Here is a 14444-nt window from a genome sequence, read left to right on the forward strand (position 1 = left end):
TCACAGTAAAAAGGAGCTCTGAACAGAGCTCCGCATAAACGTGTTTGCCCATCAGTAGCTGACAGAGGAGCCTCTGTGCCTGTGTTAAGGATGTAGACTTGTTAAATGAGTCTTCTTATTTGGAAACAGTTTTTCAAACAGCCTAGCAATGATGGATTATATTTAGTTCTAGAGAAAGAAATTGCATAGAATTCTGTCTTATCATAATTGGTAGATTATGTTGTAAACTAGTACCATAATAGCATCCTCTAGTCGTGGGCTGTGCCTTAACTTAAATTCCAGATCTCTCAAATATTCCTCAAGTTCAGAGGTCTTCAAAAACCTAAATAAAATCAGGTCTTTCATGCTGCTTACATTAGTAAGTTGTCTTTTTATATTAAGCTTAAACCAAAATCCCCAGGTAACAATTTTAGAATTGTTACTACAAGTTTTGAATGCAAAACATCCTTGTTTTTGTTTTGTTTTCTTGTTTGTTCATTAATGGCTGGAGGGACAGATAGTGGCAGTGAATTCACTTTAAAAAATCCAACTAATATCCTCCTTTTATCTGGAAAAACAAATATTTATAAATCCCTCTGATTTATGTAGCTGTGTAACAATTGCAAGTTTGAAAGAACGGTTGTCTGGTTAATCCATTTAAATGCTTATTTTGATTGGGCAGCTGTGAGCCTTTGTGTGCACACAGCTTCTCCCCACACTTACTGGAGTGTTACAAAATACCACAGAAATTCTGGTTTGGTTCAGCATACACAGTGCATGCACATAGAGTTGTGCAGATAGAGACTCTTGCCATGCAGACCTCGTCCTTGTTTAAGGTGGCCTCAGGAGCTGTGGCTGAAGCCAGTTTGCTCTGTCAGCTCCAATTCTGGCTGTCCAGGTTGCTGAGATCATGCCTGAAGAATGTGGGACCTGGTTGGAGGCACAAGGCACCCCTACCTCACAGCTGGCAAAAAAGGTGCACTTGTGAAGGGCCAGTGCAGAGGCTCACTACAGAGCTGGGCATGGGAAAAGAGCGAGAAACTTCTGTTCAAATATCTCTGCCTAGGTGAGATTAGAACACTGAATGGCAGGCCTGCTATTTATGTGCTCCAAACCATGCCATTGGACATAAAATCCTTTTATGTCTTACTCATGCTATTTCTGCCCCTTGTGCTTCATAATTCTGCAGTGGTTCCTACTTGTAAATGTGATGCTTAAACTGATATTTGAACAGATGCAGCCCATTCCAATTACTATATTATATTTTAAGATTGCTTTTGATTTACTTTTTTTTTTTTTAATCCCAAATCCATTGTTTGGGTTTGGCTTTGTTTGGCTAAAGTTTGTTCATTGGTCCACAGGCTCTTGATTCCAGTTTAGACGAAGGAATTGTAGTCAGAAGTAGGATATTTGAAATCAGAGATACAAATTGCGGTTCAGCAGAAGTTTCAGAACAGAAGGTAAAACTTTTGTCTGGGTTTGCAGAGTGTTTTCTCAGACTTGTGCCAGTTTCAGGTAAATATTCATCACACTTTTCCCTTGAAACAAAGCAGAATTGGGGTGGCTGGTTGAATTTTATTTTTTGTGTTCACATTACAGAACTGCAGCAAAATCAAACGTTTCACATCAGACAGAGGATATATGTGCTTCACATACTCTCTGTCCCTTTAATATCCTTCCTCTTGAAAAAATTGAATTCTAAAAACAAGACTGTTCTGACTCTTCCATTATCCTGTGAAGAAGAGGCATCTGATAGGTCTCTGTACTGCTGAAGAAATAGTCACAGACAGTGACTGTCTTCTCAGTCACCTGTCTTCTCAAATGTCTCCTGTAAAATGTAACTTGAGACACCAAAAGTCCTTTTTCTATACTTCAAAATTAAAATAACCTCGAATCCACTTTTACAGTGGTTTTAAACAACTATGAGGCCTGAGGTGTTTCTGCAGATATGTCTGGGAAGAAACATCAGTCCTTGGAATGCTCCCCAAAGCATCGTAAGCCATGCTGATGAGTCCTAAGCAAATCCCACCTGCCCTTGCAGTGCTGATGCCTGGCAGAAAAGACTAACTGCAGAGCCCCTGTTTCCTCTCCTGGAAGGGCTGTGACATCCGTCTCAGGGTATGTAAGATTTGAAAGCAGACTGTGGGTTGGAGACAGCAGCAGAAGGCAGGTCCCCGATGTCCCTGGCATGCTGGGCAGCCTGACCTTCCCCCAGAAGTAGCTCCAGCCACAGATCCACAGAGACTTTTCTCTGCCCTTGCTGCTGCAGCTGAAATATGCAGTTTTGCCTTACCCCAGCTGTGGGTTGCCACTCCTCATACCACATTCTTCATTGTGTTTGTGTTGTCAGATAGATGTCTAGACTGGAGAACTCTTCTGGGTCAGGCTGGCCTTTGGAGGGGGAGGGAGGTGTGCTAGGGTGCGGTCTGATTCCTCTGGGAGGCAGGAGAAAGTGCACTGGGGGGTGTGAACAAATAACAACCAGGGGAGCATGACTGATGTTTTTTGCAAAATTCTTAGTGCAGATATTCCTTTATGACCTCACTAGAGAGATAGGAAAAAAAGGGGAAAAGGGAAGATCTGTTGTGTTCACAATGGTTAAGAAACTTGTAGTTTTTCTGAAAATGTTCTGAGGATTTCTCCATGAGGCAGACAGTTGTTGTTCTCAAAATATGTTGTTTCTTTGCATCAGAAATATGTTGTTTCTTTGCATTAAAATGAGGATGTCAGATGTGTGTGTGAGCAGGCCCTTTGCAGTGGCATCCTGAAAGGAGGGATCTGATGAGGGCTCTGTAAAGCTGCATGTGGCAGGAGCCTTTCAAAAGGGAAGATGAATATGGCTTTCTGACTTCTAAACCTGTCAGGAAAGTGTGTGTCAGTAGTTTTTAGGGCATACTAGTAAAGCTAATAAAAATGAGAATTAAAAGTATAAAATGGCAAACACAGGAGTGATACTTTTTCTGATTCACCGAGCAACCTGGCTGTATCAAAGGGAACCTGTGGGAGTCAGACATAGCTTTGAATTTCCTGTTTTGTGTGATTTGTCACAGTCTTTATGTCTGTGCCTCATTTTCACTACTTTAAAAAGTAAGCAGAAGTCTTCCCCCAAAGTAACATATTCTCATAACCTTTCCTGGAGGTCTCTGAGACCAGAGAGGGTTTGGAAATGCCTTCCAGTCTTCTGAGTGAACAAACAGTATTAATAAATATCTGCCCACCTGTATTAACTCTTGGCAAGCCATGGCAGCTTCTAGTTAGTATTTTCACAGTTTCCTCTATGTTTTAATCTTAGTATGCTCTTTTGAATACAGTAGAGGATATACGTTTGTGAGGAGTTTAGCTGTAGCAAGGGTTAACTAGAGAGAGTTAACTGTAGTTTCAGCAGAAAGATTTGGCATTTTGCCACCTGAGTTTCTGTTTGCTGCCAGTGTAGAGAACAGTCTTCAAATAATTTCCATTTTGCATTTGGAAGAGATTATTTTCTGCTATCTATCCAGCCTTCCTTATTACTGCTGAAAATGCTGCAGATAGATAATCAAGTTACACAAAAGCTTTTTTCACACACGGAATTCAGACCTCTTGAGCTTATACCTGATTTTAAAGGAATTGAATAAACCACAACAACTTTATGTGTGGTAAGTCTCAATTTTGAGTCTGACTAGACTTGTTCCTAATACAACCTGTACTGAGGAAACTTAACAGGATCCAGCTTTAGCAGGATTTGATAATAACCTTAAAACCTCCTCCCCTTTAATTAATTGCAATGAAGTCATATGATCGTGTGTGTGTGCCAGGCCCGTGCTTAGTTACTTGTAGCTATTCAGAAAGTTAGGCAGGATGAGGCATTATACTAAATAGGAGTGAAGTCCTGTAGGAGTGTCATTTGTGAGTGTTTGGCCAGGCAAGTATGTTACTATTTTTGATTTCTATGTGTCTTGGGTGGTGCAGTGGTCTATGGGAGTTGAGGGCAGGGCTCCCTCTGCACAGCGTGCTCTGCTGTCACAGCCAAGAGCCAGAACAGCAGTTGTCACTGTAAGGGAAAAAAAGGAACTGTACCAATGTGCCCACCAACTCTGTCCATCAGAAGAACCACAGCTGCAATTCCCCATGGGAAGGATGATAGGATTTGGCAATACCATACAGCAGGAAGCTCCTAGCGCTTTTGAAATTTGCCTCTTTGCCTGTACCATGGATCCTAATGTGTTCTAGTGCCCAGAAGTTTAGCAGAAGATGCACTCCTTTGATCTGACACATAGACTTCAAAACTTCTCTGCTTTCTTCCCACGTGTAGCCTGTCCAGTGAGGATGCACCTAAAAAGGCAGACAAGATTGCCTTTGCATTAAGCAGATATCCCAAGACAGGCATTAAGGACTGCTGGTAAGTAAGAAAGCGATGCCTCCCAATAAGCAGCACTGTTACGTTAAGAATCTGATCAATTTCTTTTATGATCTCATGGGCCTTTCAGTTCATATGTGCAATTGAGCACATTCAGTGGCCTTGCAGATAAACTGAAGTGCCAGGGTGTGTCTCCATGGAATACTTCATGGCTAATAGAAATAGCTTAGCCATAACATTTTTAGCAAATAAATTCTGTTCCACCTGTACTGGGTGGGCTTCTGAATTTCCCTGTTGGAAACTGGGAGTTTAATAAATAGACCCATGAAAACAGGGTAAATGGCTCTTTAAGATGGATGTTCCTCATTACTTTTGTCATAAGAGACATAAGGGGAAGAAATATAAATTAAGCTTTTGGAGGCAATATGTGCTTCCATCAGGACAAATGATTCACCTTCCCCATTGCTATTATGAAGAATTAAGAGCTCTATCATACTTTGAAGCAGGCAGGCAGTGGTGTGACTACTGAGGGAACAGGAGTGGAGAGAAGCAGGTTACTATAAACAGGCTTTCTTGACTGGCTGAAGGAGGAGATGCAATGGGTTCAGAAACTCCATTCAACCTACACAGAAGGTACAATTGCATGGGTTTGTGGAACCTTGCATGGGCAAGGTTCTGTAGCAGAGAGTAGAGTCATATTTGTGTTTTTCTGAGTCAGAATCCTAATTGTGTATGTTCTAAATGTTAGGGGGTCTTCCACAGAGACCCATCTGTCATGAAAAAATATCACAGAAATAACTGTATTATGCTTGAATGACTGCTGTCTATTTTCAGAACATATAAGTTGGAAAAATAATATTTGTACGAAGCTGAAGTGTTTATACTCTTTCAGCTCTGTTTCAAGTGAAATAATGACAGCTTTCACAGCAGAGGAGAATACAAAAGGAGGTTTAGATGCAGAATATGCTTCTTAGTGCACAGGTCAGAGTTAGTTATGCAAATGTCAGTTCTGAACCATGAATCATGCTTATTCCAACAAAGCAGGAAAGCTGTTTTTGCTAATCTTGAGAACCAGATGAACATTGCTGTGTTCGATGTCCATTGTATATTTGAAGTCCCAGGAGGGGTTAACCACCAAAGACAACTTCCAGTAAATTCCAAACTCAAAGCATTATGCAGGAAAAAACCTAGACCCTGTAGTCATGTCCGAATAATTTGAAATTGCTGTTATATCACATATGGTTCCCCAGTGCTGTGTACTGTTTACCAATTTTGTTAGGGAGGCTGTGGGTTAAAGTCAGGAGAAGATGAAATGTCCATTTAAGTGCCATATGGAAAGCCATCATTTAGATTTTTTTCAGCCTCTTTGCTTGGAGACAGTATTCTTTTGTTCTGCCAGCCATGGAGTGCTAAATAGTGGCCAGAAAATGCACTGCAAGTTAAGGATCTGCAGGTGAAAATCTATCTCATTATTTGAGGCATCACAATAATGTTTTCAGAATGCTTTCACACTTCTATTTTAAGTGCTGAGCTGGAGTCTCCTCTCACCTGCACTGCTGTCAGTCAGAGTCACGACAGCGAGCTCTGTTCTTAGGCATGTTTGAGGCATTGCTGTGCCCTGTACCAGAAAGAGGAGCCTAGCCCATGATTAAAACTGCTAATGATCACTCATTTTGGAAATAGTGGATAAAAATAGTGGTATTTTAATGCTTTAAATGCAAAAATTATCTTCATCTTTAGGATCTCCAGTGTGCTGTTCCTTCTCCTTTTTTCTCTGGTTGTGTCCCTTCCCCCAGCTCCTGTCAGATTTGATTCTGTGTCTGTGTCAATGCCTGCAGCAATCCCTACAGCAAAGTTTTGCCAGTTCCACTTGCTGTTAAAAGCCAGGCACTTCTACTGCAGAGGCAAGTTAAATGAAATTTTCCAACTCCTGCTCCTTTTCCTTTTGTCTTCTCCCTCTGCATATACCTTCCCCTATACCTTGCCTGCTGGTAGGTGAGAAATGGTGGTTTCCCAAATTCAACGCATGTCATCAGTGGTTTTCTGACTTTCCTTTCTTCTGCCTTGGCCTGCCTTCAGCTGGAGGCGGCCAAACTACTCTTGCCGAGGTCTAGCTGGTCAACATGGCTTAGCCAGTCTGCTCTCTTCTTTCCTAGCAGAATTCTCAGTCATGGCTGAAGAGCCAGCCACACAAACCTCAAGAAAGCCTGTGGGCCCCACCAAATCGTTCTTTGGTGTGATAGGCATGACTTGCATTTTTTTCATACAATGGGCAAAAAAACCTTTACATGACGGGGGAAGCAATGAGATGCTTGTCCTCCACGTAGTTAACAAATTACTGTGTTCAAACAGGAGGTTATTTTGGCTTTTATCCATTGCTGAGCCCCTGAAATTTGCAAAAGTGCGATCAGTACACTCAAAGACACAACTTTAAGTACTGACTAAGGCAGCTGTTGTGCTCTGTGGTAGTCAGTGATCTGTGACTATGCATGATAAAGATCGAGGCTGAGAGATTCTGCAGACCAATCCATAGGAATGTAGTTTCCTGGAGTCCTGCCACAGGGGTAGTTAAACATTCATGGAACCTGTTTTCCTCTGACATATTTTAGTTGTACGTAAAAGATAGCGCATGTTTGGCTTTACAGAGGCTGTCTCAGCACTCTTGATAATCATTGTTGTTAATCTTAATAGAAACAGTCACAAAAGCATAAAAGTCCTGTACCCATGGTAATCCTGCTGGGGTAGCTCATGGTTGAGATAAAGGACTGCACCCAAATCTGTGTCCAAGATAGTGTGAACACGGTGAGCTCATACTCACATGGTGAAAATAAGAGTATGTACAAGAGTGACACTCCATTTCAGCTCAGAGGACATTAACCTTAGAAATGGCAGCTGCAACTAAAAAACTGAAAATACATATTTCATAGGGTTACCCCAAAGTAACCCTATGAAACCCTCCCTGTTGTGATGGGAGTTACTAGGTGATCTGCAGTGTTGCCAGCTCCTGTGATTTTATGATGAGTAATAGAAATACAGCTATTTTTCTTGAAGATCCACCTCCTGGATCCCAATTATTTATGTTCAATTTATCATGTCTTTTTTTCTAGTTAGACGGTAATTCCAACCCTCCTGCTCATGGCCAAAGTTTCAAAACATGTCTCAAAAAGCACTCTTTAGAGTACAGAAAGCAATGGCCAGTAAGGGAGAACCCAGCAGTTGTTATTTTTTGGTTGCTTGGGGTTTGTTTTTTTGTTTTTCAGGGGTTTTTTGGTTGTGTTTTTTCCCTTCCTTTATTTCCATAATCGGTCTGACAAGACTTGTGATTTTGTAACTCATGATTTTTTTATCTTTAGGATTGATTATGTTTCCATCTTCACTTCCTTGTATTACCACACTGGACGCAATCAGTATATTTAAGAGTACCCATCAGGGTATACATCCAGGTCTTGAAAGCAAAACTCAGGTCATACATTTTCCTTGACTCTCTCTCACTCCTGCAATTAATTCATCAGTATGTGTAAGGCAAATTTAATGAAGCTGGCAGTGTCTCCCTAACTGTCAAAGTTCCACTAGGGCTGTAGATCATGTGCTGGAGATAGTAGTCAAAACAGAAGTCATGCCGTGTTTAGTACAGTTCCTGGCAAAACTTGATGTCTTTCTGTTGGATGAGAAGGCAATACAGTTTGGATGCTCTTCATAGCTGCTACTGTGCTGTCCAAATGCAGATATATGATGTCATGGAGCTGTGCTCTTTGGGAGAATGAGGACAATCTGCTTCAAGGCTCTCTGATAAAGACATTGTCTTCCTGGCAGATTTCCATGATGTAGTGGAGTGAAATCTTCAAATCTCTCCCATCAGGTGGAATTATCTCACAGCAGCTGAGTAGTGGACTTCCCATCCCAATGTCTCTCTCAGCATTTTTTTTTGGGGGGGAGGATGGGATCTGCCTGCTGTTTTATAAGTATACATGTGCCAAAGACACTGGATGAGAGAGTAGAAGTGCTGTGACAGGATTTTACAAGATAGGAGTAAGAGAAATTGGCTGCTGTTTCTGAAATGCATCCGAAGACATAAAAAGTTTTCCAGTGTAGATATTTCCAAAAAGACATGTTGGTTTGGGCTTATTTAATGTTGTTAGCTTGTGAGAATTCTGTAATGATTTTAAAAATAAGAGAAAAGTAAACTACAATGTTAGGCCTCAGTAGAAGTTACACATCTACAGACAACAGATGCAAAGCAAACCACTTCAAGCAAAGTCAATAGACTTTGGGTGAGGTGTCCTGTTTATGATGTCCTAGGAAATCATAAATAAAGATGTGAACCACAGAAGAGTAGTGATATTCTGTAAGCCTGACTCCACCAGAATCCATGGAGTGGACATTTCTAATGTGACTGCTCTAATGTGTCTTCTATAATGTCCAGCCCACATGTTGGCTTGCATGTTCCATACATTTTAACCACAGTGGCTATCTCTGCTGAACTGGTTGGCTGAAAGTTTCATAGCCAAGACAGCACAGTCTTTTATTTGGAGCCCTCTCCGTGGACAAAGAAGCAAGGAAAGCTAGAATTAGGCTTCCTGTAGAAGTCAAAATAAGAAAACTAACATTAGACAGTGGGTGGCAAATTCAAATTTTAGGAGACAAGCACACACTTAAGGATGGCTTCATTCACCTTTGCAAATCTGTGATTTCTCTGTTAACTTTTTCATTATATCCACTTTTTTTCTTGCAAAATCAAAGGTTGCTTCTGTCCACAGTATTCAAGTGACTTTGGTTTTCTTAACAGGAGAAAACCTTGAGATGGCTCATGTGGTATGAGGTATGCAGCAGGATAGTCAAATATTTTTAGAGGTGAACATTTAAGTGACTACCGGAAGAGGAGCAGTCTGCTGGTCCTGAACCACTCCTTGCTTATGAGTCCCTCAGGCAATGAGGGGAAGAATTCTACCAATTCATTCTCCAGGCAGGACTTTGTTGATTAAAGATAGGTGTGAGTTCATGTGATTTGGAAGAAGACCCATCTTTTCAGGATTTCTAAGTTCTCAGAGTCTAGTAGCAGTCTGTAATCAAAGAGTGACATCAACGTTCCTATCTAACTCCAGATTTCCTCTCAGGCCATCTGCAGGGTGTGGTTTCAGCATCAGATAGAAAAAGTCAAACGTGGCTTTAGTTTGGAATTAGATGGGTTATCACAATGGACAAGGCCAAGGAGTAATAACAAACAACAGACCAACATCTGCTAGAGCATTATGAGTCTTAGGGAAAGTAAACTGCAGTCTAGGGAAAGTAAACTGCAGTCTCACTTTAAACCAAGTGTTGAAGCATGGAATAAAATTTGTCCACCTGGGCAATTTAGACAGTTTTTTGAAATGCCAGAGGCATGAATAAAGAGTCACTGATCTGTCAGCCTCTGTTAGAAGAATTTTGGGGAGAAAATACAAGTGTAGTCAGTTCTGGAAGTCCCAAAACCCCATTAGCTTTTGATAGTAATTTAACCTGATCAGAAATTACCTGGTCCTAACTGGCCAACCTTTTGCTACTGTCGCTAGTGATTAAACTAATGCCTACCATAGAAACTTAAGGTTTGTGACCTTACTGGGGATTGCTGCCTTCCAGATGGCTTTTTTTTTTCTTTATTTTTTCTTTTTTTTTAAATCAAGTAGTTTGGATTGGATATCCCTCCTTGGAAGAGGTCCAAACATATTTATTTTCATGCATTTGTTCCAGTGGGTGAGCCTTGGTAGAACCTGGCACAGCCAGGGATGGCGTAGGAACCAAACCCTTTCTCTCAACAAATATAATGTGCTTGAAACAGTTTACCTAAGGACCCACCTTCATGTGGCTCTTGGCTTCAGTGCTGTGGGCACTGGAGGGGACTGAGTCATGTTCATGGCGCAGGCATCTATCGTGCCACAGCTGCCATGTGAGCTCAGAGCTGAAAGCAGCATAGATGCAGCTGATGCCTTTCCCCCGTGCTCAGTTGCAAGCACCCCTGCCACAGGTTTCCTGTGTACATTTGGGTGCGTCACTTCACCTCTCTCTCAGTATTTGTCTCTATTTTCGTTCCAGGCTTTTAGCACCATGGATTGGGGTTTTTTTCCTGGGTAGAGGGACAGTCCCTCACTATCGGGTTGTTTAGATCATTACTGCAACCTAGATAAGTTGTGACAGCTATTAGTTTCTCTTCAGCACATGGTAAGGAAGAGGAGATGTACACCATCCAGAAGAGGTGTACCATTTGCTGTAGTGACGATTATGTTGACTTGTATTTCATAGAATAGTACCTTCAAGACCTTCTGAGGTCCTACCACACCTGCTTGAATGAGGCTTTGTTCCTCTGCGTGGCTACCGGGAGTTGTTGCAACACAACAGAACAAGAAATTTTTACCTGGGGCTTAAAATTCTGCCAGCCCATTATATACTGCCAGCATTCTCCACCCATGTGAGAGCTCCCAGTGTTGCAAATGAGGTGGCACACCTCCCTTGGAAAAGTACCAATGTTTATTTTGACAAAGTTTGATAGTAAACATGGCAGTACTGTAACAAGCTTTGATGGCGACATACACTTGGTTATTTACTGCATAGAGGACAAGATGGGACAAACTGTCAGAGACACTCTCATGTTGAGTCAGGAGGTTCAGAAGGGACCCCCTCACATTCTAAACCCCTTTTGTCAGCTGGTTTGCAGGTGTGGCTATATCCAGACCTAGTTCCAGGCTAGGAACTTAGGTTTAAAGGATTGTATGCACACAAGCAGTCCTTTATCTCACTTAGCTAAGATTTCAAAGTTTCAGCATGCTTTTTCCCCTTTCACTTACTGAGTATTTAGTGCAATAAGTATTCTCACAACCTCAAGAGGCATCCCTGTTCAAGGGGAGATCCTGGCATGCAGCCCACAGCTGTGCAGGAGAGCTCAGCAGACCCTGGGCTGTTCCCTATTTATGGAGTAAGATGATTGACTTATAGTAGTATTTGCATGCCAGCTGTATTTTGCTTGGCGCATGCTCAACTAGACCTCAGCTGCTGAGTAAGTTTTATGGCCTTCAGCTATTGTGCTGTTATCTGTCTTCCCAGAGTCCAGCTTTAAGCCAGGTGCAGCCCTCACAACCACCACTGCTAGCTCTTGCTTGAGCCAAAAAGCAGGGAGGAGCACACTGCCACACCCAGTGAGCTCATCCTAACCACCCCTCTGTGTAGCATCCTCTTCTATACCATAAAACCATTGGAAGTTTTGCCACTGAGTATAGTGGCTGTTAGATCAGAAACCTTTGGTCAGCACCTGAGCATGCTAGTGATGAGAAAGATGTGTGGTTTGGATGAAGAGAGAAAACCTTTCTCTCAAACTTTCACAATGGTTCAGAACTCAATTGAAAATGTTAGCAAGAGGCGCTTTTATTTCCTCCTGGAAAAATCATGTGTATTTATTTCCTGTAGTAAAATAGTCTAATGGTAGTAAAAAGTGAAGTTCTAGGAGGAAAAAATTGATTTCTCAGCTAATTGAGTAGAGAGAGGGGGAAATTATAAATCCCTGGTTGCCTGTTATGGGTTGACTAGCAACATTTGGCTACAGAAAGCAATGTGAACACAGTTTTAACATGCAGGTGGCTACAAGAGAAGGGCTGTGCTGCATATAAGCCCAGTATCTCCTCAAAGTGGTTCACCCTACTTTTCCAATTGCATTGCAAAGTGAGTCAGACTGAAACCGTTTTTGATGGTCTGCTCCACTTCAGATAGTTGCATCTTCGTTATAGCTTTAGGAAGAATTTTGTGTCAGCGTTTTCTGTTCCTTGTAGTTACACTGTCTTTTCAAAATAGTTTTTGAGCTAAAAGTATGTTTCCTGAAGTTCAAACACTGGCGCAAAAATATCTCTTTCATTACTGCTGCCACACTGAAGCATATGGTAAGTACTGAGACTCAGAACCAGTAAGCATGTAATTCCTCAATTTCTGGGTGCAAAAAAGTAGCTGTTGGGTCAAAGCAGGCATCTACAAGACAGACTGTCATTGCAAGTTAGTTTGAGTTCAAGTCCCCAGCAGTTGGCTGGCCCAGTTAGGCTACTGCAGTAGATCACATGAGCTGCACATGTGATGCATGTAGAAACTCTATTGCTTTTCTAGCTTGAGTTTCACTCACATCCTCTGGCAGGCCATCTACCTTAAGCTCAAAGTCTGTTCCAGCTCTGTTGTTTTTATGTGTAAACAGTAATCGGATTAGGGATGACACCTAGGTTATGCCTCAGGTTAGTAAAGACAAAATTGCAAAATTCATGCTGATCCATGTTATAATGATATCACACAGCTAATGTGCATTCTCAGTGTGGAACCCACATTTACTGCGGCACAAGACCATGATGCAGTGTTATACATGGGGGACAGATACACTGCCTGTGAGTAGTGCAAATGGGTGAGTGCAGAGGAGCTGTTTCAGTGCAAACTGGTTTTGGAAAATGCATAATTCTGCAAATTACGGAGCAACTTTTGCTCCCTCTGAAGTCAATAGAAGTTCATTTCGCTTTTCAAATTCACTTTGATTAACCTGGTCTTGACATTGTGGCACTTACCTTGTTGTAAAGAAAATTGGTAGCTGTGAAAGATCAAAGATTTTCTAATTTAAGAGGAAATGTTTGCTGCTGATGAAAACCTTATCTTCATAATAAGCAATAATGCAATCTGATTATCTACCATTATTGAGTTTCCTTTTTTTTTTCCCTTAAGCTGAATTTACATCACCTGTAGAAAGAAATAAGGAAAGTGGACTGAAAATGTCAAACTTATGCAAGTTTTGTGATATTAAAGTAACAACCTGCTCAAACCAACATCGGTGCAGGAGTAACTGCAACATCACTTCTATCTGTGAGAAGAGTAGTGAAGTCTGTGTTGCTATATGGTAAGTTATTTCCTCATACAGGTGGGGACAGGAGCACACCCTCATTCATCACTGCATAGTACTTTCCTTGATTGCTCTGAAATTCAGAATGCCCCTGCTCCCTCACCAGGCTTTGCTCTCCTGCCTTCCAGCTCATATCTCTGCACAGCATACCAAGAGTTGCTTGAGGTTAACAATTCTGAAATGTTATAAAATGTTCTGGGGACTTGTTTTTTTCTAAAACAGTTCTGTTCCAGCTTATGCTGTTATTGGAAAAGCGGCATGGTTTTGTGCAAGCCATTAAGTTGTATCCACCCACAGCACTCAAGAATAGAAACAGATTTGAGGCTCAAGAGAGGATTGTAGTGACAGTTGCTGAACAAAGACAATTCTCTCTCAGGTTTCAAGAGAACTAGATAATGTAGATTTATCACAAGAGGCTTATTGCCATGGATAGGTAGAAATATTTCCTCTTAATGGGAAAAAACTTCTGTGTAGGTAGATACTTTGATGTAGGCATGATGCTTTTTATGTAGCCTCTGTCTAGGTTCAAAGAAATCAAGAATTTATGAAAATGAATTGTAATACTTTTTTAGGATTTATTTGCTTTAAGCTTGTGTTCCAGTCTAAAAACTGGGGCATCCCTTGCCCTTTCATAAATGGGAATCCAGTCCTACCAAAGAAAGCTAGAACCACTCTTAATGTGTTAATAACTGGACTAAAGGAACACAACTGAGTGTTTGCAGCATTGCTGCTGATTTAGTAAAATAATTAGAACCACTTACAGAGGGACATAACTAATTCATGTACTGAGGGATTAGTTGTGTCTGTTGACTTGAGATGTTCTCAGCATAATTGGAAGTAGGCATTTCAGTTCAGGATCAGTCCAGGATGCTTTTCCATATTTCTCCTCTGATTCTTTAGTAAGTCTTCAGTGTCTATTATTGCCATAAAAAGGAGCTGTTGTACAATTATTTTTTTTTTACATGTTGGATTTTTCATGACCATTTATCCAAAAGGCAAGTAAGTTGAGAACTGTAAAGTGCTTTTTTGCCTACAAGTCTTTTGTCAATGAAATTAAATCTGTGGACCAGGACAAAAACAAGGAATATGGTCCAGATTATCAGCTGTACATAATTCCCTGACTGTGAGGCAACTCTAATTTGCATCACTTTTTATGATTGATATTTTGCTGGGGTGTTTTTGATTGATTGAGGGTTTTTTTTGTATATAACTCCTTCAGTGCACAAACTGTGCTGATTG

General features: G+C 41.2%; 1 protein-coding gene across 3 annotated transcripts in view; it reads left to right on the forward strand.

Moving 5' to 3' along the window:
* Positions 1 to 14444, forward strand: part of TGFBR2 (transforming growth factor beta receptor 2) — a 58880-nt gene that overhangs the window by 14313 nt on the left and 30123 nt on the right. For 2 of the 3 annotated variants that reach the window (XM_030968792.1, XM_030968809.1), the window contains exon 2: positions 13031 to 13202. In XM_030968792.1, coding sequence (XP_030824652.1) covers positions 13031 to 13202 — 172 coding nt within the window. Of the gene's footprint in view, positions 1 to 4270; positions 4358 to 13030; positions 13203 to 14444 lie in introns of all 3 variants that reach the window. The other variant, XM_030968801.1, reaches the window with a different exon arrangement.

This window comes from Camarhynchus parvulus, chromosome 2, assembly GCF_901933205.1.
Source record: "Camarhynchus parvulus chromosome 2, STF_HiC, whole genome shotgun sequence".
Taxonomy (NCBI): domain Eukaryota; kingdom Metazoa; phylum Chordata; class Aves; order Passeriformes; family Thraupidae; genus Camarhynchus; species Camarhynchus parvulus.